Genomic DNA, 26,060 nt, shown 5'->3' with positions numbered 1-26,060 from the left:
ACAACCTTTAGATCTCGCGAGAAGCCCCCTCCCCCCGCTAGTACAGTGCGCAAACGAGAAAGGAGGAGGGCGCTCCAGGCGAAAGCACTGCAGACGCCATTATCCTCTGTTTCTCTGCCGCACAGACCTCGACGTCTTGCCTGCGTTCCGCTTGTTCGCGGCCTGTAAGTAATTGGAGTTATTGGTCTTGGGTAATATGTATTCAGGCAGGGGTTTGGCCTCCCTGAAAGGCTGCTTTCACTTTTTCCAAGCCTGGTTTTTCTCGGGCCCTTAGCGGCCTCAGCCTGAAGGGAGGCGCCGGCGGAAGGCGGGGTTGTCGCCTCCTCCGGGCTTTGATTGACGCGGCCTTGGGCCAATCTCTTTGCCTTCGCGCCACCGCTGAAGCTTGGGCAGCCAATCAGGCGCGGCGGCGGGGTAGGCTAGCCGAGCAGGAGAAGGCGGGGGAGGGTGGTGGGGGCCTGCGCTCGTTCTCTGTCTAGCTGTGACCGGCTGAGGCGGCGCGGCGGCGAAGGGACGGCGGCCTCGCGCGGTGAGGAGCGGAGCCGGGAGGGCTATCTGTGAGGCGAGGGTGGGAAACGAGTTTTCCCGCTTGAAGTAGGACTTTTTAGGTGCTTGGCGGGTTCCCAGCGAGGAGACGTTGCCGGCTTTCCCCTCCCCCATCTCCGCCATTTTCCTGAGCGTATATCTGCAGTCCGCGTTGTGGTGCTAGAGATTTTGGGGGAATTGCGGGTGTGTTCTTTCAGGATGAAACATAGTTATGTGGGCTTGGGAAGTAGGCCCCTTGCTTGGGAAGAAGGGGCCGGCGGGCGGGAGCCCGAGGCGACCTGCCTCGCGCCGCGGCGTCGCTCGCATTGTGTGGGCCTCGCCGCACTGGGGTCCTCCTGGCGTGGGGCTGGGCGAGAGCCGGGGTCATCGGGATGGCCCGGGCTGCCTCGGTTGCTTTGTCTTCCGCGGCGGGCGGGGGGAGGGGTGCGGGAGGCTGCGATCTCGGGACCGCGTGGTGGGTGGGGGAGGGGGTCCACGCTCAGCTCCGCCTAGTAGCACGTAGGCGCCATTACGCGGGCCGCCATTTCCCGTCGGATCCGGGTGAGGAGAGGTGCGGCGCGTTTGCCATCGCCTCTGACTTTCCTAAGTCCTGTCTAGGGAGGACCGGGGGTGTTTGCGCACGACTGCCCGGGCGCATACTTAACGTATTTTGGGGGTCTGAAGGATGGCGGAAAGGGACCTAGCTGATTAACAGCGGCGACGTTATTCTTACATGTAGATTCCTATTTTTTTTTTTAAGCTCTCGTATCCAAATTTTTCGCCATGCCTCAGCCTTTAATAGTCATGGCCCAGTAGGGTTTTTTCTGGTCGTTAGAAGAGTGGGTTTATCAACAAACGTTATGGAAGGATGGGCGGCGAAATTGCCGCCTTGGTTTTTGTTTTTTCTGTATCTCAGTGATGTCTGGGCACCCCTCTAGTAGAAGGGGTCACTTGGCTTTTTGTGCCGTTCCGAAGAGAGCATCTGAAAGGTGTTTGGGTCCCATCACCGTTATGGCATGTGGGATCTTTAGTTTTTTTATGTCGATGTAATTGTTAAGCTATACTTTTTTCATTCTAATTTAAAATGTCCGTTAGTGAGGAATATATAGTGTGCAAAGATTCCATTAGCTCTGTTAAGTAACCGAGTCGTGTTGTGTACTAGGTTTTGAGATTTAGTCTCTAGTAGAACTGATTATTGGGTATGACTTGTATTGCCGTTATATTTGTGAACTCCCAGGATTTCAGAAAATACCATGCAGTTGTAGGAAACCCATCAAGATCAGAAATTCCAACATAAAAATAATTTTGTCTCCTCTAAATAAGATGCAGTTAACAGATTTTGAAAAACAAAACCGAAACTGATAAGCTCATGTGCTGTCTGTCTTTGTATACAATAGTGAAACGACTAGTTGCTGTGGTGGAAGTCAATTCAGTGGCTTAAAAACTAAGTGTTTTCCATTAGTTTAAAAAAAAAGTGTTGTTTGAGTTTTGGCAGTCGTTTGGATTTTAAAATCATGAGATGAAGAATCAAGTTTTAGAAATGGTTATGTAGTTTGTGTTCAAGTCAGCATTATGGTCAGAAATTAGTGTTCAGTTATAAGAATGAACAAAAAAGCAAAACTGATTTATGTTTTTATAGGCTACTGCAGCACTAGGGTGTCAGTTATTGGTCCCGCCCAGAACAGTTCTGCTCTGCAAGGATATATAATAACTGGTACGTTCCAGAAGCAGAGTCATTTCTTTGCTTGTCTTAATATTTAGCAAGATACCCGGCTTACTCTACCATGAGCCAGATATACTAGCTGCTCTATTTTTTAACAGATCGGTGTGTCCGTTTAGTACAAGAAAATGGAAACTGAACAGCCAGAGGAAACCTTCCCCAACACTGAAACCAATGGTGAATTTGGTGAGAAAGCTTATTTCCCATTATATTGTTTTTGTTGTGGTTTTAATACACTGTTGTCTTTTATGTAAATCATTTTAATTTCATAGCTAGAAATAATCTGTTGTTCGCATCTTAGTTTGAAGTATTGCCCCGCGGTAGATTGTGTTTATTGAAAGCGAAACAGGCTTTGATTCATATCTGAAAGAACTAGATTTATAATGGCTTTTGTCCTTGAAAAACACTTGAAATTAGGGACAACTGTGCTTCAAACAATGAGTTAATTTAAGTTTAAAGTTAGGTTAAAACTAGAATGTAACAAAGTGCTGTTTTTTGAAGACATTGGTCATGTTGTTGAAATCTTAACTTAATTTTTAGGTAAACGCCCTGCAGAAGATATGGAAGAGGAACAAGCATTTAAAAGATCTAGGAACACTGATGAGATGGTTGAGCTGCGCATTCTGCTTCAGAGCAAGGTATGAGTTTATTCTCGATGATTTGGAAGTGTTTTAATATTCCAGCAGAAATTAAGATTAGTTATTTGGTTCTTTGGGCAGTCTTCAAAATCTTACAGGTTAAAGAATATAAAGGATTTGTTTCGTGTGATTTTTTTTTTTTTTTTTTTTTAACCTATAGCTTTGGTATATAGCTCTGGTTTTTATTTTGCTGACAAGATAAAAACCATGTGATGAACCACTACAGGAAGATGGGTGGGTGTAATCTTTAGGGCATCAATGAATTGGCTCTTGATTACGTGGTGAGTTTATTTTAGAATATTTTGGTTAGTCATTTATGTGCAAGATGAGGGTATATAATGTCGGTGAAAATTACTTTATTATTTTAGAGAAGGGTATTATAAAATTAGTAAGTGTTTATGTTACATACCCGGAATGTGTTTTTGGCATTCTGGGTAGAGAATTGGTTTTATCCTGAGGGTTTGGATATCCCCAAATAGATTTTCAGCCCAGTAACAGGTTGGAGCCGGGATTTTTGGAGGGGCAGGGAAAGGGGTCAAAGCCAAGAATGTTGGGAGATATATATTAAATTTATAGAAAGGCAAAAAAAAAAATCCTCTTTTTACTTTCTCCAGAATGCTGGGGCAGTGATTGGAAAAGGAGGCAAGAATATTAAGGCTCTTCGTACAGACGTAAGTATTAAAGAGTTTAAACTACTAAACAAGCAGCTTCTGTTTACGTGTTTCTAGAAGTTTAAAGATTTGAATCAGAGGAATCATAGACTAGACATAAGCCATTTGTAATGATTAATTACATGGATGATTTCTCAATTTGCCATTTTTGTTTTTTAACAAAACTCAAAATTGAGTTACGAGGGAGGAGGTTTATATTAAACTCCTTCATTTACTAATAGGATTCGAGCAAATTAATCACTTCAAAGCAAGATAACACCTAAATTAGAAATATTGACAAAAGTATAGAAACTTAATTGCACCATTTTCTGTGTGAGTAGATTGCTGTGTTACTGAAAACCATTGCAGGTGGCTGATTAAACCCCCAATTTTTTTTCTTTAAGTCCATCTGTTCTTTTAACAGCTTGCCCGTGGAGCACAAAGAAATTAGTGTTGAGGTTGCATGATTTAAATGTGGGTAAAGAATAGAGCAGGAACATACTCGCACAATTGGGAAGCAGTTTGTTACTGCATATAATTTTAAGTCTTCGTATTTTATAGTGGGTTGACTCTTGTGATTAGACACAGTAAATGTTGGCATCCTCAGAAGTTAGTATATTTATTTGTAGGACTTTGCTACATGAAAATTACTGAATTTTTTCCTCAGCGTGCACATTGTTTTATTTTCTTGCTAAAATTGAGGCAAATAATAACTTTGTGTTGAATACTTATTTGACAGTTTTTTCATTTCTCTCTTGGTCGCAGATCTTTGTATGTTCCTCTTGAATGCTATAAACTGAACTTGAAAATTTTAAAATTTTATAAATCTACCTGTTAGGATCTAGGAGTGCATTTTAAACCTTCAGGAAACAACTAGTCTTCTAATAGGGTTTTTTGGTGGTGTGGGAATTTTCGTTTTGTCTTTTATAAATCTCTCTCTTCTTAATCCAGATGTTCTGTATAATAATCTGGGTTAGTAATTTTCCCCATTTCCTCAAGAGTTTCAGTAAACTTTGAGTCATGACAGGTTTTGTGTCTACCCTCAGGAGCCAGCCTGCTACTGAAACATCATTTATTTACAAAAAAAAAAAAAAGTAGCTAGAACCATCATTTTAAGATCCTTAAATGTTAAGCCACAGTCAGATATAGAGAAGTCCATTATTGTGTTAGTCTTCAGAACAACTTAAGCTTGTTTCATTAATTGAGAGTATGAGTATAGTTTGTATTAAATTAAAATTTATTGCTTTTCCCCCTTTTCCCTCTCCTTGTTTTTTTGGCCATATATCTCCGTTGCCCATGTACTGGATCGACTTACCCCTGCGTTGCCCACCATGACGTTGGCCCATCCGCCCCTGAACGCCCATGTGAAAACCCTGGTTGGCTATGCCCAAAAATGTGCTCGTTGCCAAACGGGTACCATACTTGACAACTTCTGATTGAATGCCCATGCCCAATGCCAACATCCACGAACGCCAATGACCAATGCAGTACAATGCCAGTGTTTCAGTCCCAGACAGCAGTGGCCCCGAGCGGTATGTCCCAACAGTTTATGCCTCACTGCCTGATTAGAAAGAGAGAAATGTATTTTATTACCTGCCTTTTATATAATTAAATAGTATCCCCTTTAGACGGTGTATTGTTTTTCAAGTTTCTGTCTTATTTTCCCCATTAAGTCTTTTTGTCACTGAACTTTTACCGTGAGTTGCCCACCCAAACGATCGACTAATTTTATTTCGATGGAAGGAGCACAGCTTCAAGTGTTGCATATTTGCTGCATTGTAAATCAAATTGTTACCGAAATAGTCTCTCGCTCTGTCTTCGTGGCCCACCTTTGCTTCCCAACATTGCCTGTTCATAATTTTTTCTGATGAAATGCTAACTCTGGTTCACTTTCCTTCACTTCTCATTTGTGTTGTCTTTGTTTTGTCTTGCATTTGTATTTGTTTTCTTGCAGAGCCCATTAGTGATCTAATTTCTAACTGGTATCCATAACCTTATTCCAAATATAATGTTCACCACTTGCATATCCTCCCCCTTCCCCCAACTTTACCTAAGACAAGGTGTGCCAGTTATACCAATGTAATAGCGAGGGTATTCTTAATTAGTGGTGGCGGGGAACATAAATATCAACTCTGCTTCAGTTCTGGTCAATTTATTGCCCACTTAATCTGAGCCCTTCCAAAAGCCCATTCTCTCTGTCTCTCTGCAAGTCTAATACTGTTACCATGTTTGTATTGGGCATAAAACAAAATGCATGTGAGAAAAATCTATAAATAGGCTACTGTAAATGGGGAGTATTAAATAATTGTATGTTACTTCTCTGTAAACGTTTGTATGATTTGTGACAAACAAAACTCATTTTTCTTTTCCACCTTTTTTGTACTATCTGGTATTTGTGATGTTTGACAGCATATTGAGTATCAGTGCTGATATTGAAACAATTGGAGAAATTCTGAAGAAAATCATCCCTACCTTGGAAGAGGTAGGCTTATGTTTTTTGTTTATATATTTGGCAATGAAAGGGGGAATGTTTGTTTTATTGAGTTATAATGGGGGAGGTGGATAGTACATTTAACAGTTGATAGTAGCCATATATTAAAATCTGCTTTTTAACGTACAGAATCATTATACTTAAATTACTTGTTATTAGATACGGGTGACCACTACTTAAATACGAACTACTTGTGGTCACATACTTAACGTGGATTTAGTTTATATTTTAGTCGGTTTTAGTCTTAGAGGGTTTTCCCCCCTTGAATAAAATGTGTGAATATGTTAGGAAGGAGAATTATTTTGCTCTGATTAGAGAATTTTTAAGCCCTGTGTAATCTTTTATTTACTAGGTATGCAGAGAAAAGTATTTTATATTTATTCTTATTGTAGATAAGCAGTTTCTTATTTGTGTAACATAGACTTAAAATGTGTTGTAGTAGCTTTACCAATATATGCGACAATAGCCTGATCAGACTAGACACTTAACCTATTACTCTTATTTTTCTACTTTCAGGGCCTGCAGTTGCCATCACCCACTGCAACCAGCCAGCTCCCGCTCGAATCTGATGCTGTGGAATGCTTAAATGTATGTCATAGTGCCATTGAACCCCACTGAAGTATGGAGCCTGGCCCATAGGATCGATTTTATTTTTAACATAGTGTACTTTTCCCATCTCTAGAAAAACCTTAAAAACATGATAAATGAATGGTCTTACAACTCACTGTTGACCCTGCTCCATGCTGCAGTGGGAATTAACTACATTCGCAAAGTGCTTTGCAGTCATTTTTATTATGGTGTTATTTGAATGTTAATAATAATTTTGTGGTAACAGCGACATGCTAAATGGCTGCAGTGTGGGTATGGTGTTGCAGGACCTGAAAATAAAATAGTTTTTTAAGGTGGTGCAGAATGTCCTTTTTGGGCCTGGCTATTGAGGATAATAAGCACATAACTGGTAAAGTTATTGAAATATAAATTCAGGTTGCTCACTGCAACAGTATTTTGTTACGCTTATAGCAGATAAGTGTATGTTGGGGGATTCTTGATTTCGGACTAAAGTTTTACAAATCTCCCTCCGCAGTACCAACACTATAAAGGAAGCGACTTTGACTGCGAGTTGAGACTGTTGATTCATCAGAGTCTGGCGGGAGGAATTATTGGGGTCAAAGGTGCTAAAATCAAAGAACTCCGAGAGGTAAAGGCAGCTTTTGCTTTTCTCCGCCTGCCATATTTTTTACTGGAAAGTAATTTTTTTCTCTAGATTGGTTTAGTGGGCTTCTCACTCCCCCTTTGATTTCCCTCCCTAAGATTCCCCGTTATTTGTATCATTTAAATTGCTGTTAGAACAACAAAAAGGCCTGGCAACACTAGATAAGTTATTTTGTCAAAATTTTTACGTTTCACAAAGCCAGGCTCTGCCCCATAGTAACAAAGTTTTTATACTGGGGGGGGGGGCAGGGGGGAGGTTACTAAATTCAAATGAAATTGTACTTGAACCTGGAAAACTAGTATGTTTTTATCCTTTTTTAATCTAACTAATTTTTCTCTTTGTGAACCTGTTGCAGAACACTCAGACAACAATCAAGCTTTTCCAGGAATGCTGTCCTCATTCCACTGACAGAGTCGTTCTCATTGGAGGAAAGCCGGATAGGGTTGTAGAGTGCATAAAGATCATCCTTGATCTTATATCTGAGGTATCTTCAGAACACTTTAGATTTAATTTTACGGAACCAAAATTCATCTCATGGAAAAGTCATTTAAGGATGTTTAGGCAAATAGCTTTTACTTTCTTTTTGTCTACCAATTGTTTTTAAAATTCCAGCTCTATTTTCTATCACCCAGACTTCATCATTTTAATTTAGAAATGCTTTGGGAAGCGGTAGAGGGTGGTCATTTGCTCATAGGTGACTTTTTTTTTTTTTGTAGTTTCTTGTCTTTCAAATAAAATTTTGGGGTCGGTTGTGGAAGCAAAAGCTACACAGTCCCTCTAGTACTGCTGTTTAATGCTACATTGCTCAGCTTCCCATCCGTTTTTTTATAGAATATACTGTGATGTGTCCATAGTCGTTTTCTGTGTGTGAAACGGAGGAGGTTTGTAATCTCTTAAGACTTAACTGTGTGAGTAGATGGCTGTTTCTTCCTTGCGGAGAGTAATGCTCACTTTGTTGTTCAGGACCTGCAAAGTATTGCTTTTTTTTGTTTCGTAATCTTTTTTTTTTCCTAGTTACTATTTTTGCCTACATTCCTATTCTTAGCTCCAAGGGGGAAAAAAAGACTTGAAATGTTTTGTTGAGAGAAGGGTTGGTAAAAACCAAGGTTTTTTACCTTCATTCTGTAAAGTTGCTGTATTTTTCTTGTAGTCGCCCATCAAAGGACGTGCACAGCCTTATGATCCCAATTTTTACGATGAAACTTATGATTATGGTGGCTTTACAATGATGTTTGATGACCGGCGTGGACGTCCTGTGGGATTCCCTATGCGGGGAAGAGGTGGTTTTGACAGAATGCCTCCTGGTCGGGGTGGACGTCCCATGCCCCCTTCTAGAAGAGATTATGACGACATGAGCCCTCGTCGAGGACCTCCTCCTCCTCCTCCTGGACGAGGTGGCCGGGGTGGTAGCAGAGCTCGGAATCTTCCTCTTCCTCCACCACCACCACCTAGAGGAGGGTAAGTTGTATGACTTAAAAGAGGCTGCATATAGGGATTAAGCTATGAGTCAGAATTGACTCGACGGCAGTGGGTTTTATAGGGATAAGCAGGGTGGGTAGACTTTGGTTTGATATGTGTAGTATGTAAATGTAAACAAGCTGAGATTACAACAGCTGTTATGTTTGCAGAGATCTCATGGCTTATGACAGAAGAGGGAGACCTGGAGACCGTTACGATGGCATGGTAAGCTTTCACGTAGCAACTTCTGTGGGTGGGTTGTAAGAGGTCTTAAAGTTGAGTGGTTAAAGTTGAAATAGTAACGTAAATCGTTTTGTTCTGTTTCCTGGAGTATTAGGACTTTATTGAGCCATCTTTGTTCACCCAAAATATGTAGCTGCTGCCCTGTATTACTTTGGGGGGGGTATGAAATAGGATGTGGCTGTATAAAAATCATAATTGTGACAAATATAACGGAGGTTCCTGTTAATAGCAGTGTTTATCACTAACAGGTTGGTTTCAGTGCTGATGAAACTTGGGATTCTGCAATAGATACATGGAGCCCATCGGAGTGGCAGATGGCTTATGAACCACAGGTTGAGTATCATGTTTTAGCATGCATACCAGTTATTTAAGATGTTTACTTGCTCATCGATACGTGTTTCGTCCCCCCTCCCCCATGTGGTGTGTTTGTTTCTTTGAATGCTGTGTACCTGAATGTGTGTTTTTCTTTGAGGATTGTCTTCTGAATTATATTCATTGGAAGTAAACTCGGGAGGCTTTGGGAGAACTTGGATTTCCTAAACTGATGGGTTTTCATGAGTATTAAGGTACTTGCTGAGAAATTTTGAAGGCAAAGTAATTTTCTGTTTTCTTTTTTCTGTTTTTAGGGTGGCTCCGGATATGGTAAGTTTTCTCCTTTGTGAAATCAAAATATTTCATGTTTTCTAAAAGAACTTGATGCTCATTATTTAAATCAGATTATTCCTATGCAGGGGGTCGTGGCTCATATGGTGATCTTGGTGGACCTATCATTACCACACAAGTAACTATTCCCAAAGATGTAAGTATTTCTAATGAATTTTTTTTTTCTGATTATTGAGCCTTAAATTCCCCGCCTTTTAATAAAAGTTGTTAACAAAAATACTCTATTTGAGGGTTGAGATTGTGTTTTAAGAGCCTTCAGTGAGGTGTCATTCTGCAGTTTGAGGCTTAACAAATGATGTCCAGGATTACTAAAATAAGCACTTAGTGTAACCCTTAGTCGGCTTATTAAGGGAAATTTTAACATGGGTGGTAAACATACGTTTTTATCCACGCCTTGACTAGTTAGGGGCATTAGGTAATAAAGCAGTCCTCAGTAAATAAATACGGAATTGATACATCTGGTGGCTATTAAAAATTCAGTTGATAACTTGTTAAAATGTGTCCCAGACACTTTATTTTTCAATTTTTTTTTCAGTTGGCTGGATCTATTATTGGCAAAGGTGGTCAGCGGATTAAACAAATCCGTCATGAGTCAGGAGCTTCAATCAAAATTGATGAACCTTTAGAAGGATCCGAAGATCGGATCATTACCATTACAGGAACACAGGACCAGATACAGAATGCACAGTATTTGCTGCAGAACAGGTCAGTTTAAGTTTAGCTTTATGATAATTTAAACATACTAAAACTTTAAAAAGCTTTCTCTCTCAGTTGATTTTTCTTTTAGAAGCCATGGTGTCTCAGCCTTTTGGGGACCTAACTTCTAAACACTCTAATAGCTTTGCCTTAATTTTTTTCTGCTTTCTTACTAAAAACGAAGATATTCAATACTAATCTTGCTGGAAGAAGCCCTAACCAAGTAAACTTCTCCATTTCTCTGGTGAAAACTGCTGCCAAAACCACATGTTAAAATAATGCAAAGCCTGTAGAAAATATAGAAGATTCAGTGGATGTTGGTCTAGTTCTGTGTGGAAGACTAGTGATTTTGTTGTTTTTAGATAACTAAATTGACAACAAATCACAGTCTGCCATATGGCACAGGCCATGCCTCTACAGGACAAGTGATTGGTGCTGTTAAATGCAGCATTTCACACCTTACTGGCTTTTCTTTGTCTTCTCTATCAAACATTAACAGCTTGATTTCGTTTTCTTAATTCTGTTTTTCTAATGTCTAATTTATTAATCACTTTTCTTGAACTTTACGCTATTTTAATTTGCAATTGCTAATGTTTAATTCTTTTAAATGTATTGGACATGATTATGATTTTGACTTAGCATTGAAATTGTCTTAATGTTGATTCAGATGTTAAGAACAAAAATTCTAATTCGTACTTTTTTTTTCTTTTCTTTTATAGTGTGAAGCAGTATGCAGATGTTGAAGGATTCTAATGCAAGATATTTTTTCTTTTTTATAGTGTGAAGCAGTATTCTGGAAAGTTTTTCTAAGACTAGTGAAGAACTGAAGGAGTCCTGCATCTTTTTTTTTTTTTTATCTGCTTCTGTTTAAAAAGCCAACATTCCTCTGCTTCCTAGGTGTTCTGCATTTGAGGTGTAGTGAAATCTTTGCTGTTCACCAGATGTAATGTTTTAGTTCCTTATAAACGGCGGGGGGAGGGTGTGCAAAAACTAACATTGAAATTTTGAAACAGCAGCAGAGTGAGTGAATTTTATTTTTTGTTCATTGTTGGTGGTTTAAAAAAAAATCCCCCCATGTAATTATTGTGAACACCTTGCTTTTGTGGTCACTGTAACATTTGGGGGGGTGGGACAGGGAGGAAGAGTTAACAATAGTCCACATGTCCCTGGCATTCTCTTCAGAGCAGTGTGCAAAATGTAATGCTCTTTTGTAAGAAACGTTTTATGATTTTTAAAATAAATTTAGTGAACCTATTTTTGGTGGTCCTTTTTTTTTTTTTTTTTTTGAAGATTTTTCATATGGCTGAATTCCTCAACCCACCCCCAAACTAAACACTAAATTTGACTTTCAGCTCTTCTCTTGGATATAAGTGCATCTCTTCTTGGACATAGGCAAAATATCGTGGCAAATTGAGTGCTGACTTGATGGTTTGAAAGTCCATTGTCGGGAAGAAATCCCATCACACATACGCTTACAATAAGCCTGGGGTTGTTTGTTTCGTTTTTGCAAATGCTTGCCCCTACTTTGAAACAATTTTCTATATTATTAATGATGATGAACCCAGATGGGGAGCAGTACAACAAATCGGGTAGTGATAGAAGTACATACCAGAAGCCTGATTGGCAGCAAGTTTTATTAGAATAATACTGGGTTACGGACGTGACTGATGGTGAATAAATTCTGATTATTTTTATTAGATAATTTCTCACCTATAGATTTATGCTGTCAACCTGCTAGTGTCTATTAGTTAACTTTGTAAAATATATATATATTCTTGTTTTCCATTGTATGCAAATTGAAAGAAAGATGTACCATTTCTCTGTTGTATGTTGGATTATGTAGGAAATGTTTGTGAACAATTCAAAAAAAAAGATGAAAAAAGTTCCTGTGGATGTTTTTGTGTAGTATCTTGGCCTTTGTATTGATAGTTTAAAGTTCACTTTCAAATAAAACTCCCATGATGCTAGATTTGGTGTGTGCCCAGTTTGAACTAGGGTTGATCGACACATGTAAAATTTGTTCAAACATTCCTCTTGTAAGGAAATACAGTGATTTTAAATTATTTCTTGTGTGAAGTGTTTTTCTAGCATTTATAAAGGAAAGCTCATCTGTAGGATTGATTACAAATTGCACTAGTTGGGCTCTTGATGCGTTAAAAGTAGTTTGGCATAATGAGAGTGAGTCATTCAATTCTAGTTCTATTACCAAATTACGAGAAATCAGTTTCTTAGGTTTCTGTCTTTAAAATAGCTGCTAGTTTGATACTTGAGGATATTGGAAAATAGTGTAAAATAATTACTGAATATGGTTCTTGGTTTATAATCAATAGAATATAACCTGTTAACATGCAAGTGTCCAGAAAGCATGACGGCAGGGTAACATTTGTATTGAAAAGGATTCAGAAATGGCAGTTCTGTTCTACTGAGCTCCTAGGAAGGAGGTTTATATATAAGAATATGAGGTGGGCAGTATTCCTATAGTGGTACATGCAAATATGCCTTTCTATAGAACTTGTGAGATAGATACTGTGACAGCATCCTTAAGATTTCTCAGTGGTGCAAACGGGTAAGCAGCTCAACAGCTAACTGAAGGGTTGGCGGTTTAAGCCTACTCAGGTACCTTGGAAGATGCCTAAAGGTCATATAACTTGAAAGCTCAGTTCTCTTCATGTTGGTTAGCCTTGTGTCTGAATCTACTTGGTAACACTGGTAGTTGCCCCAAAGGTGAAATTAGGCTGGATTCTCTGTGGGTTAACATTGCTGCTTAAATACGCGTAAGTTGGAGCTGCTGAGGGCGGTATATCCTGCATTTGCTGAAATGGGCCCTTACTCTAAAGTTAATGACATTTTAATGAAATTGTTACTCCTGTGGGAGAAAAGTATCCCAGGAGACCACTGCCTTTCAAAGTTGGCAAAAATTAGGTAAATATTATATGCTGAATATTAACTAAAAAGTTTACATTTTGCCCTTTATAAATCCTGACCTTCCACGAACCTACTGAAGATAGAAGATTTGCCTTTGAAGAATTAGGTATACAGTATTGGGAGGGAGCGGTCTTCTGCATTATAATTCCTATTGATTGGTATTCAAAACATGGTCTCAACTAGGTTGGGTTGAGGAAATTCTCAGGAGGGATGAGACAAACATACAAATTTAAAATCAGTTCATTAAGCACTCAATTTTAAAACATCTCAAAAATGTTATTAGCTACTATTTTTTTGAAAGTCTTTTATCAAAATGTCAACAGATGTGTTTGAAATGAGATTGCACTAGTTTTTCAGGATTAAAGGGAGGAATTTAAAACCTTCCCCTATTTCTAATTCAAATTTTAATAGTTTGTCTTCTGTTCAGGCTAAATGTAAAATACTTGGGTTTTCTTGATCGCGTAGTTAATTCTAAATCTCTGATCATTGACACTACTGGAATACAGAAACAACCAGGAAAGCAACTGTCAGCAATTTTTCTCTCAAACATTTCAATGGTTTTACAATGCCTTAAGTGTTAGTGTTCAAAATGAAATTACTCCTCCACAATGAAATAAAAGATCTTGTGATTTGTTTAACTTTGCTAGGTAAAGGTCTGTATTTAAAATGCTAGGCCATGGAAACTCAATAGGTTAGTCTGATTTTAAAATGAGTGCCATCAAAACTTTATTGCAAAGGTTTCAGTCTTGATGGTAGTTTAATTCAACATTGAATATTTTACAGCTCCCATTTATTGTCAGTTTGCCATTGCTGGCAAGTTTAAAGTACCCAATCTCTTGGTGGCACTGAACTTTCAGAAAGCAGTATTACAGTGTTTCTGAAACACTAAGACCACCAAGGATGCTGGTTGAAAACAAATTCCCAGGCCACACCTCGGGCTCTACTGAATTAAAACAATCTGTAGGTGGGGGCCAGGAGTCTACATATTTACTGAATTCCCCAGATGATTTGGAGTTTGAGGAGCATTGTAATACAGCAAAATGTAGTAAGAACCAGAGAGAATGTTTATATATTATTAACTTACCAAGTATATGATTACTGAGGTTTTGCCAGGCATGGTGCAAGGCATAACTAAGGATACAGTCAAGCAAAATCAGACGAGAGAATCCAATAATCACAACAGCAGATGTCTAAAACTGATGAGACGGAACCACAAACTACTGTAAGATGTGTTATAGAAGCCCTCTCCCCCCATGAAAAAAAAGTATGTGTATACACACTTAACAATGTTTAAAACAACAGCCCTTTCTAAAGTGAAACTAGAAATCCCAGTATCTTGCCCCAGATAATTTGGAAGCCAAAATTCTGCCCTCTCTCAGCAGATGAACGAAAGCAGACATTGGTGCTTATATATGTATACGTGGATATCACCTGCCCAAGCCAGGCCTCTCCCCTCCCAGTCAAGAAGTCTGGGCTGAGGAAAGGAGAGAAGGGAATACATACCTGGAGAAAAAGCCCAGGCAGTTAGACTTTTTTTTGTATTTAAACTGAGAAATTAATTGAGTCCAGGTGGTTTTAAGTGCAAATAAACACTGGGTGCAAATGTGGGTGAGTTCTATTTGCTGACTGAACAACACAAGCCACAGGGTTGGGGCAAACCAGCTAACCTATAACCTCCACATCATTCTGTTTCCAGGGTCTATAAGGATTTCCTGTCCTCCCACCCAACATCTCTCTACTCCACAAACCCCTCATCTCCATCCCTACACCACCACAGTCACCAAAACACACCTTTCAAAATCCTATTTGAAGTACTTTTCCTGTTGGCTTGTCTTTTTTCCCTTTCTTCCCCTGAAGCCTTTCTACCATTAAGGTAAGGGGAGGCCAGTTCTAGAATAAAGAAGTCTGTAGAGTAGGGAAGAAAAAGCATGTGATTTAGCTGCTTCTCTGATCAAAAGCAGGGAGCCCTTTTGACAGGAAGGAGAGGAGGAGAGCAAGAGTAGGGTAGAAAGGGCCATCTAGGTCCCTCGGAAACCTCCCTAGAATTCAGGCTGGAGGCGAGCAAGTGGGGGATGGTTAGCGAGAGCAGGAACCAGATACCTCAAAGCGAAAATCAAAGACATAGGTACAAGCCTCTGTAAGTAACCCTGAGAGAAAACCCCCTTGCAAAATAAGACCACATGGGGTAGTCAAGCACAATAGAAACAAAGGCCTATCATGTTTCGGCACATAGTCTGAGACTACATACACACACATACAAAACCCACAGAATTTCCTTTGAAATTCATAGAAAATGAAATTTGTTCTAAGAGGGACAACAGTTAAGAGCTAATGGACTTATAGCAGAAACTCTAAGCCCAGTCAGGTACTACAGAGAGTACATGGTAGCATCTCAAAGGATCTCCCATACCAATGAAAGTCAAGGTGGGATCAAGACAATCAAGGAAGACCACTGGGGCTGAATGCTTAGAAACCAAACCACTGGTTTAACTAAGGTCATTCAACAGTATCTATGGAGAGAGCAAAGGCCAAAATTCAGGCACCACAGCAACAGGTCAGACAGCTTGCTGACCAAAGGTCCTTTCCCTCCTATCAGAACATCTAAACCTCCCTTTGCATCCAGAAGACATCTTGCAGAGAGGGAGGTGAAAGAAAGACCTTTGAAAGAAAGCAAACAACCTTAATAAGGGAGTTGACCTTTAGATTTCTGTAACTGAGTATTTCCCTTAGATGAGACCATTTAAAACTGGAAAAGGCCAGAGCAGTCTTGGAAGACACTTTGCCTGGACTGTCTCCTTGCTTAGCCAACCAATAAAGTTGACTTTCATTCTCCACAACTCAGTCTCTGTCTTTTGATCCTGACAAAGTTGCACCGAGCAGAAACTGGAGTTCCAGCGACATTTTCTGGCGAGCCAGCCAAGAGTCATCGTTTGATGTCAGGAGGTGGATGGGTCAGAGGACCCAGCCGAAAGTCAAGCATGTGCCGGATTTCTCCATGGGACAGTCAGCAGGTCCTCGAGGCCGATACCACTCCCTGTCCCAACGGTGATGCCTCCTAGGGAAACAGAATGCAACCTGTGATTCCCTGGGGAGGAGGACATTTGTTCCTCAGTGAGTAACAACTTTAAAATTGCCTTAACGATATAGTCTGCTGTAACAGTTTGCTTAGGTCTGTTCTGTTTTCCTGTAACTTGTAAAACTTGCATAAGTGTGACCTCGTAGAAGTCTGCCAGTACACCGAAATTCTGCATGTCGAGGCGACCTCATAGGGGCCAGCAGGTACACCGAAACTCTGTAATAGCCACCTAGGACTCCTAAGGTAATTGTTCTCTGTTCTGATATTCTCTTTTAGCCATGGGTAATTCTAAAAGTATTCCTGATTGTTCACCCTTAGGATGTATTCTGAAAAACTGGTAGAAGTTCAGGTACGATCCTATGAAGAAAAAGAAACTTATTTTCTTGTGTAATACAGCCGGGCCACAATATAAATTAGATGATGAAAGGTGGCCAGTTAAATGAATCTTTACAATGTAACACCATACTGCAGTTAGATTTGTTTTCTTCTCGCATGGGAAAGTGGGATAAAAAGTATTATGTAGAAGCTTTTATGATGTTGTACAGAGATAAAGAGAATCAGGAAAAGTGTAAAGTGTGCCTTCAGACCGCCAAGGGGACTAAAGGTCAGAAAAAGCCAGAAATTTTAGAACAACCCCTTGAGGAATTCTCAGACCCCCTGGGTCTGCCACAACCTTCACCCCTTACCCCCAGCTCCCCTCAAGCCCCAGGGACCACCACTTGTACAGGGTCCCTCTGGAAGCTCCTCCACTTCTGTCTCCACTATACATGAAGCAGGGCCCTCTATTGGCCATCAGATTCGGCCTCAGAACAGGTGCCCCAACCACGTCGGAGCCATCAGGCAGGGCTTTACCCACCTCTGACAGACTCCAGCTGCAGGTGCAGGCATGGTACTTGAGAAAGCTCACGAAGAACCCAAGAAGCATCATGCTGATCAGGCCCAAAATTGGGCAGCGGCTGACACCATCCCCCTTAGGGACCCCGGCTGGGGCCCTAATGTGCAAGAACAGCAGAGTCCTTTGAAAATGCTAGGCTTAATCAGCCATTTTCATAGGGCAAAGTGTCCCAGACATCCAAAAGAAACTTCAGAAAGCCGAAGGGGGCATAGCCATGTCAATCCCAGTTGAGATTGCCTTCAGGGTCTATACAGGCAGGGAAAAGGAGAACGAAGAACTTTCAGAACAGAGAGAAAGCAGGTGAGCAAAAGAGCAAGCTAATTTTCTTATAGCCACCTTGGATCAGGGGACCGGCAGGAATGCCAAAGAAAAAGAGGGCCTCCCAAGCAGACACGACTTAAGCCTGGTGATAAACCCCAGTTGGATAGAAACCAGTGTGTCTATTTTAAAGAAATGGGACACTGGAGAAAGGAGTGCCCCAAGAGGCTTCAAAGTAAGCACCCACTGAACCCAAATAAACCTCTGGGAGTAGCCCAGCTCCCAGCCACGGCATACTCTGAGGATGAATCAGACTGAAGGACCCAAAGGCAAGCCCTCCACCTGAGCCTCTGGTTACAATGAAGGTGGAGGGAAAGCCCCCTAAGTTCCTAGTGGACACTGAGGCCACTCACTCAGTCTTAACTAAAAAACAACTATCTGTTTAAGAAACTGAGTCTTCAACCATGGAGTATGAGTTTATTCTTCAATGTTTGCATTCTGTTAACTGTGATTTTTTTTTTCTTTGGCCTACCTGTTCGTATTTCACCATTTTTAAAATAGTAGGCCTCTTATTTTTTTTAAGCTAGACCCTGTTTCATGCAAATATGAAGCTGTGGCTCCCAGACCCCGGGCACCTTGCTTTAACTAAATCCAACTCCCAAACCCTATGCCTGGGCAATCCAATGTTTAGATGGCTCAACAAAACCTTTCTGGTCTTTAGGACTAACTACTCTGTTTTGACTGCATGTTTAGACCCTGACTCCTACCTCCTAGCCAAATTCATTACTAACAGACTAAGCTCTATCAACCTCAATATGGTCCTGACACAATAGCCAAGCTATCAAGCCATACCACTACCCTCACCTTATGATCTTAGGCTGGAAACTAGCCAACAGTCCCAAGAGGGAGAACTCCAAACTTTTAGAATTGCCCCACCCTGGCTTACTGCCCTTCTCAGCAGGAACCAGTTCAAAGAGTCATCGCCCAGTCTCCCCTTTCCTGCAGTTCATTGTCTTGCCACTAACTAATAACTGTTAGTATCAAAAGAAAAAGAGGGAATAAGACAGAGCTAGCCATTTTTTTTTTTAGCCATAGAGCCATTTTTTTCTTAGCCTAAAGACAGCCTCTCACCCAGCCCATTTCCTGGAGTGCTTTCTTTCCCCCCTCAGAATCCCATTGAAGGGAAACAGCAATGGGCTGGGCAAAACCAACTAAAACTGGTCCTGCCCCACAACTTGGCACTCCACATAACCTTTAGCTCATTAACTGTTCTCAAACCAAAGGACTCCCTTTAATAATCCTTGTAAGTTTGGTTTGGTTTTTACATATTCCCTTTATTTCTGTTTATCTGGAAATGTCCTAATTTCGCCATTATATTTGAATGACAGTTTTTCAGTATACATTATTCTTGGTTAGCAATTTTTTTTCTTTCAAGGTTTTATATATGTCATCCCATTGCCTTCCTGCCTGCGTGGTTTCTGCTGAATAATCAGAGCTTAGTCTTATTGTTTCTTCTCTGTCTGTGACTTTTTGTTTTTCTTGAGCTGATCTCAAGACTTTGTCTTTGGTTTTAGTGAGTGTGATTATGATAACGCCTTGGTGATTTTCTTTTGGTGTCTATCCTACATGGAGTTCATTGGATGGTCAGCTTTTAGTCTTACATGATATTAGGGTAGTTTTCTGTCAGCAATTCTTCAAAATGATCCTCTCTGTGTTTTCCATTTTCTCTCCCTGTTCTGGAACTCTGATCACTTGCAAATTTTTGCTTTTGATTGCATCCCACATAATTCTCAGGGTTTCTTCATTTTTCTTCATTCTTTTTCTGATTTTTCTTCAAACAGAGTTGTATCCAAGTGTTTGTCTTCAGTTTCACTGATCCAGTCTTCCATCATTTCAAACCTGCTCCTCAGTGCTTCTATGACACTGTCCATTTCTGAAATCTTGTTGTTTATCTTTTAGCATTTCTAATTGTTGTTTTCGTATGATTTCTGGTTGTGAATTTATTTTGGCACTTTATTCCTGTATTATTTTCCTGAATTATTCCATTTTTTTGTCTGTATTTTCCATTAATTTGTCGGCCTTTTCCATGAATTTGTCTATTTTTTCCTCATTTTTGTCCACTTTTTGCTTCAATTCTTGGATAGCTCTGAATATTAGAGATTTGAATTCCCTGTCAGGTAGTTCTAGTGCCTTTTCTTCTACCGGAAAATTATATGGTGTTTTATTTTGGACACCTACTGGAACCATCCTGTCCTGTTTTTGAATATGTTTTGATATTGTCTGCTGTCTTCAGGACATTCAGTAGTTATTTTCTTCATCTCTTGGTTGTTGATCTGTTTGTTTCATCCTGCTTTTTTGTTTTATTTGGTTGTGTCTGAGCAGACAGGCTGTGCATTCTTTGTTGTTTGCTCGTCTGTGGTCATGACATTTTTCACCTCCTTGTCCAATGGGCAGGTCCAGTCGCTCAGCTATGGTGCAGCAGGGCAGGTCCAGCTGAAGGGGAGGGGCTGGGATGGGTTGTTTGTGGTACATACTAGGGCCCACAGGGCAGGCCAGGAATCATTGCTGGGCAGATTCTGGTAGGCCGTGCCTGTGCTGCTCAGGGGTGTGATGTTCAGCGCACAGTGCAGGTTTGCAGGAAGGAGTGGAAGGTTGTGATGTGTGGAGCTAATATAAGTATGGGAAAGAGGAAAGAACAGAGAGAGAAACAGGAGCCAAAAACAAAGAAACAAACAAAAGAAAGTGCTAAGGGAGCTTACCATTGGAGCAGAAAGATGAGAAACCAAGAAATGGAGAAAAACAAAAAGGAAAAAAAGAAGTAACCCGATAAAAATTTGAAAAGAAAGAAAATAAAAGCTCCCAGGGGTCCCACTGGGTGTGGCCACAAAGACCAGGGAGTGGTTCCCAGGCTGGCTAGAGGGGGTATAGATGTCACACAGTGCCAGGTATTCAGGAGACAGAAAAAGAAGGTAAGTATAGAGAGATGAGAACTGAGACCTGAAGAAAGATAGAAAAGAAAAAAAAAAGAAATACCCCCAGGAATCCCACCAACTGTGGAAGTGGCTCCTAAGCTGTGCAGTGCAGCCTGGCTAGAAGGGGTTCCCAAGCTGCGAAAAGAAGAAAACAAAAAAACAGAACAGAACAAAGCAAAACAAAACAGAGCAAAAAAAAAAAAAAAGCCCCGGGGATCCCACCAGCATGGTGTCTTGGGCCGGGGGAGTGGTTCCCCAGTTCAGTGGTGCCTCACAGCCTTTCAAGAAGAAGCAAAGATGGCATATGAAGGCATGTGTTTGAAAGGAAGGGGGAGGGGGGGAGTTGGTGGGAGGCACGGAACAAAACAAGAGAAATGGAAAAAAGCAACATCAGCAACAGACAAATGGCACTCAGGTCACCAGCCAGTGTTGGCAGGGCAAATCCAAGTGGCCTGGGGTGGAAGCATTTGCCTGCTAGCCAAGAGACTGCAGCCACCTGGAAGCAGAGGAGACTGAGGGGGAGGAAGTAGGGTGGAGTTAAGAAAGCATATATTGCTGGTTACTGGGCGCTTTGTCTCGGCTGGGAAGTTCATGAAGCTGCTTTTCTGTACTCACTGTCTGTCAATCTCCGATGTGGGTGGAGTGAATCCAAGTGGCACGGAGGCTTCACTTCCTGGCTGGCCGAGCCACCGCTGCCAACCAGGAAGGGTGGAGATAGAGCAGCAGGGAGAGGATGTGAGATGGGAAAGCATGTATCGCTGGTTACTGGGTGCTCTGTCTCCTGCTGGGAGCTCGGTGAAGCTGCTTTCCTATGCTCCCTGTCCACCGATCTCCTGCAGAAGTCCAAGATGGCAGATACATGCTGCGTTAGCTGATAGGAACCTCCACACATATTTCTCCTCGTTCTCTGTCTCTGTCAGTTTCTTATTCCATTTGGTGCTTTCCTGAGTTCTTTATCACTTCATTTGATACTTTAGGTTCCAGGAGTGACATCTGTCTCTGTTTTAACTTAGTTTTTTGGGTCTTTGCTGTGGAGGGACGGTGTGGTACTTCTGTCTATGGCACCATGTTGGCTGAAATCCCTGAAGGCTGTAGTCTTTATCTTCATCAGTAAGTACTTCAAGTACTCTTTGCTTTCAGCATGCAAGTCATGTTCTTCTTCATATAGTCCAGTTTCTTGGATTATTTGTTCAACATACAGATTGAATAAGTACTGTGAAATGATGCAACCCAGTCACACACCGTTCCTGACTTTAAACCACACAGTATTCCCTTGTTCTGTTCAAATGACTGCCTCTTGGACTATGTACAGGTTCTGCATGAGCACAATGAAGTGTTCTCAGATTCCCATTCTTCACAATGTTATCTATAATTTGTTATGATCCACACAGTCAAATGCCTTTGCAGCATCAGTAAAACACAGGTAAACATCTTTCTGGTATTCTTTGCTTTCAACCAAGATCCATCTGACATCAGCAGTGATATCCCTTGTTCCATGTCCTCTTCTGAATCTGGCTTGAATTTCTGGCAGTTCCCTGTCCATGTACTGCTGCAAACACTTTTGAATGACCTTCAGCAAAATTTTACTTCTGTGTGATATTAATGATATTGTTCAATAATTTCCACATTTTTTGGATCACCTTTCTTTGTAATGGGCACGAAGATGGATCTTTTCCAGTCGGTTGGCCAGGTAACTGTCTTCTGAATTTCTTGGCTTAGAGGAGCGATCACCTCTAGCACAGCATCCGTTTTTTGAAACATTTCAATTGGTACTATGCCAATTCCTGGAGGCTTCTTTTCGCCAATGCCTTCAGTGCAGCTTGGACTTCTTCCTTCAATACTATGGGTTCTTCATCATATGCTACCTCCTGAAATGGTTGAAGGTCTACCAAATCTTTTGGTACACTGAGTCTGTGTATACCTTCTACCTTCTTTTGATGCTTCCTGTGTCATTCAATATTTTTCTCATAAAATCCTTCAGTATTACTTGAGGCTTGAGTTTTTTTTTTCTTCAGTTCTTTCAGCTTGAGAAATGCTGAGTGTGTTCTTCCCTTTTGGTTTTCTAACTCCACATCTTTGCACATTTCATTATAATACTTTTCTTCTTTAGCCGCCCTTTGAAATCTTGTGTTTAGCTCTTTTACTTCATCCTGTCTTCCAGACACTTTAGCTATGCTATGTTCAAAGAAAAGTTTCAGAGTCTCTCCTGACATCCACTTTGGTTTTTTCCTTCTTTCTTGTCTTTTTAATGACCTTTTGCTTTCTTCATCTAAGATGTCATTATGTCATGCCACAACTCTTCTGGTTTTTGGTAATTAGTGTTCAGTGTGTCAAATCTATTCTTGAGATGGTCTTTAAATTCCTGTGGGATATACTCAAGGTCATACTTCGGCTCTTGTGAACTTGTTTTAATTTTCTTTAGCTTCAACTTGAACTGGTATATGAGCAATTGATGGTCTGTTCCAAAGTTGGCCCCTGGCCTTGTTCTGACTGATGATATTGTGTTTCTCCATGGTCTCTTTCCACAGATGTAGTGATTTGATTTGATTCCTGTGTATTCAAACTGGTGAGCTCCACATGTATATTTGCTGCTTAAGTTGTTGAAAAAAGTATTTGGAATGAATAAGTTATTGTTCTTGCAATATTCTATCACATGATCTTCTGCATTGTTTCTATCACCAAGGCTATGTTTTCCAACTACTAATTCTTCTTTGTTTCCAACTTTTGCATTCCAATCACCAATAATTATCACGTATCTTAATTGCATGTTTGATTAATTTCAGATTGCAGAAACTAGTAAAAATCTTCAGTTTCCTCTCATTGGCATTAGTGGATGGTGGGTAGATTGGTATAATAGTCATATTAACTGGTCTTTCTTGTAGATGTATGGATATTATCCTATCACTGGCAGTGTTGTACTTCAGAATAGATCTTGAAATGCTCTTTTTCATAATTGAATGTGATGCTATTTCTCTTCAATCTGTCATTCCCAGCACAGTATACCATATCATTGTCTGATTCAAATGGCCAATACCAGTTTATTTCAACTCACTAATGCCTAGGATATCAATCTTTATGCAGTTCATTTCATTTTTGACAATTTCCAGTTTTCCTAGTTCATACTTCGAACATTCCACGTTCCAATTAATGGATGTTTGCAGCTGCTGTCTTCTCATTTTGAGTCACATCACACTGGCAAATGAAGGTCCTGAAAGCTTTACTCCATCCACATCATTAAGGTCAGCTCTACTTTGAGCAGGCAGATCTTCCCCAGTCATATTTTGAGTGCCTGAGTGGTTCATCCTCCGGCAGTATATCAGACAATGTTCTGCTGTTATTCATAAGGTGGTCAATTTTTTTCTGAAGTGGACCACCAGGTCCTTCTTCCTAGTCTGTTTCAGTCTGGAAGCTCAGTTACAGAGGGCATATGGAAATTTGGGAGCCCTGGAAAACCCCATAGAAGCAGGGGAGGTAAGGTTAATGCTATCAAACCATAGATTCTAGATGGAGGTGATTTCAGTTGATTTGGGGCCTTGATATGCTAGATCTTATCATTTCTGGATCATTTATTCATACCTGTGTCTCCAAGTGGCACCAGTTCTGTATATAATTCTTACTACGGGCTGAAACTAGTCTTCAACTTAGACCAATATCATGGCTTGACTAATTTTCCCCTGCCATATTCTGCTTCCCTCCTTCCTCTCAGCTGAGACCACTCCTCCAGTAAATCACTTGTACAAAACTCCCATTAGGGCTCTGCATCTAGGGACTTGATCTAAGAAAGTTGAATGGAGCTAAAGAAAAATGTACATCAAAATACTTGACTTAGGTTTTGATATAGTAACTAATGAGACTTTGGTTTATCTCCTTCTGGGGAAGGGGCTTATAAGAATTTCTATATTGTGTTAGGAGTATTTTTGAAAATGTATTAGCATGCTGAACAGGGCATTTTTTTTAATGACAGCATCAGTTTCCCCTTTGTAATAGTACTCAGTTTTCCTTTTGGAGTTTTTCTCTCCCTGTTGTGTATAGACTTGATGAGATGGAAATCCCAGTCCTTAGATGTTCCTTATTACCCAAGAGGGTAGGCATTTGACCTAGGCCTAGCCAATGAGACTCCTTCTCCTGGGATTTTGAATCTAGAGCAGAATGATGCAAGTGAGTTGTAATGATTTTATTGAGTTTTTCAGCAGCACGACTACAAGAGACTTTCAGACAATGTCTGCTCTCGATATTCTCTCGAACTGCCTGATTTCTGTCCTTTACTAGTCTGGTTCTCCAATCTCTCCTTCCATCCTGTGAACTCTTTCACAATTTTTCAATAAATTCTCTTTTGCTTAAATTGGCCAGAGTCAGTTGCTATTACATGCAGCCTTTCGATCAAAGAGGTTTATCTCATACAGGCAGCATGGCTAATTTCAGGGAGGGCAGCAACAAAGTATGGGTAACAGCCGCTTGTTCCATCTCAGCTGCCTCTGCTGCCAACCAGTGTCTCTTGGGCTTTCATGGGTATGCTGTTTGGGGCTGAACAGCCATTTTTTTGGAGAGCAGACACTACCTCAAGGCTATCTGCCACTGAGCATCTGGGCCAACCAGCAACATGCCCCAAGTTTCTGACTCCTCCCTCCACTTCCAGACTTGAACAAAATGCCACTCTTGATGGACAAGGGATCTGATTCCCTGAGCAGCCACCAAAAGGGCTGGATAATTGTGATGGTTAGTTTTATGTGTCAACTTGGCTAAGCTAGCATACCCAGTTATTCAAACACTGATCTAGGTGTTACTATGAAGGTATTTTGTAGACGTAGTTAACATCTACAATCAGTTGACTTTAAGTAAAGGAGATTATCCTTCAAAATGTGGTTGGGCCTTATCCAATCAGTTGAAAGGCCTTAAGAGTAAAATTGAGGTTTCCCTAAGGAAGAAGAAATTCTGCATCAGCTCTTACCTGAGAGTTTCCTGCCTGCCAGCTTTCTCTGCAGATTTCAGACTTGATAGCCCCCCAATTTCTTTAAGTAAATCTATCTCCTACTGTTTCTGTTTTTCCAGAGAATTTTGACTGTTACGATGATGCAACCCACAGCAATGAAAGAATTAACTCCTTGGGGCAAACTCTGACCAACGGGAAATAAGAGACAGGAGAGATTACTTTCTTCTTCTCCCTCCCTTCCTTGAATTACTCTGAAGCAGTTTCTCCACACATAGCCTGCCCAAAGATTTCCCCATGACTGTGGCAACACATTTTTTTCAAGGTTCATCATGAAGTAGTGGTCAGTACAATACTGTAGCATCTTGTGTTGTTTCCCATCTGAACCTGCCACGCTCTCTTTCCCCTCACTGTCACTGCCCTTAGTTTGCACCTCATAAATAAAACATCAGCACTTAGTCCCTGTCTTGGGTTCTGTTTTCAAGGGAACCCGAGCTAAATATTCCCTTGTACTTCTTTATTTTTGTTATATATGTATATATACAATTTGTACTGCTTTTTATAATATTTATAAAACACTCTTCTCTTGAGTAGGAAATATTAATTTTACTAATTAAAAGCTACCTATATAGTGGTGATGGTTGCATGACGTGATGAAAGCAACATCACTGAATTGTACATATAAAAAATGTTGAAATGGCAAATTTTTG

General features: G+C 40.5%; 1 protein-coding gene across 7 annotated transcripts; it reads left to right on the top strand.

Moving 5' to 3' along the window:
* Positions 1 to 38: 38 nt before the first annotated feature.
* On the top strand, positions 39 to 12,360 carry HNRNPK (heterogeneous nuclear ribonucleoprotein K). Of its 7 annotated transcripts, none has more exons than XM_049896415.1 (17): positions 40 to 164; positions 2,165 to 2,239; positions 2,347 to 2,431; positions 2,786 to 2,883; positions 3,498 to 3,554; positions 5,022 to 5,065; positions 5,943 to 6,015; positions 6,541 to 6,612; positions 7,109 to 7,222; positions 7,593 to 7,721; positions 8,388 to 8,695; positions 8,866 to 8,920; positions 9,187 to 9,270; positions 9,565 to 9,580; positions 9,655 to 9,737; positions 10,137 to 10,306; positions 11,017 to 12,360. In XM_049896415.1, the coding sequence occupies exons 3-17, from the start codon at positions 2,374 to 2,376 to the stop codon at positions 11,048 to 11,050; spliced, it is 1,395 nt and encodes a 464-aa protein (XP_049752372.1). In that variant the 5' UTR covers positions 40 to 164; positions 2,165 to 2,239; positions 2,347 to 2,373; the 3' UTR covers positions 11,051 to 12,360. The 7 variants fall into 7 exon arrangements, with proteins under 7 accessions (XP_049752377.1, XP_049752372.1, XP_049752375.1 ...); XM_049896416.1 differs by lacking the exon at positions 40 to 164 and adding an exon at positions 513 to 529; XM_049896418.1 differs by lacking the exon at positions 2,165 to 2,239 and having other exon boundaries at positions 11,077 to 12,360.
* Positions 12,361 to 26,060: the final 13,700 nt, after the last annotated feature.

This window comes from Elephas maximus, chromosome 9 (assembly GCF_024166365.1).
Source record: "Elephas maximus indicus isolate mEleMax1 chromosome 9, mEleMax1 primary haplotype, whole genome shotgun sequence".
NCBI lineage: Eukaryota > Metazoa > Chordata > Mammalia > Proboscidea > Elephantidae > Elephas > Elephas maximus.
This window is presented reverse-complemented; position numbering and strand designations above follow the sequence as displayed.

Bases quoted from the DNA above. Each gene is read 5' to 3' on its own strand.
- HNRNPK (XM_049896413.1), top strand. From the start codon at position 2,374: ATGGAAACTGAACAGCCAGAGGAAACCTTCCCCAACACTGAAACCAAT. The intron at 2,884-3,497 runs GTATGAGTTTAT...TACTTTCTCCAG, and splicing joins GCATTCTGCTTCAGAGCAAG to AATGCTGGGGCAGTGATTGG. The intron at 7,722-8,387 runs GTATCTTCAGAA...TTTTTCTTGTAG, and splicing joins TCCTTGATCTTATATCTGAG to TCGCCCATCAAAGGACGTGC.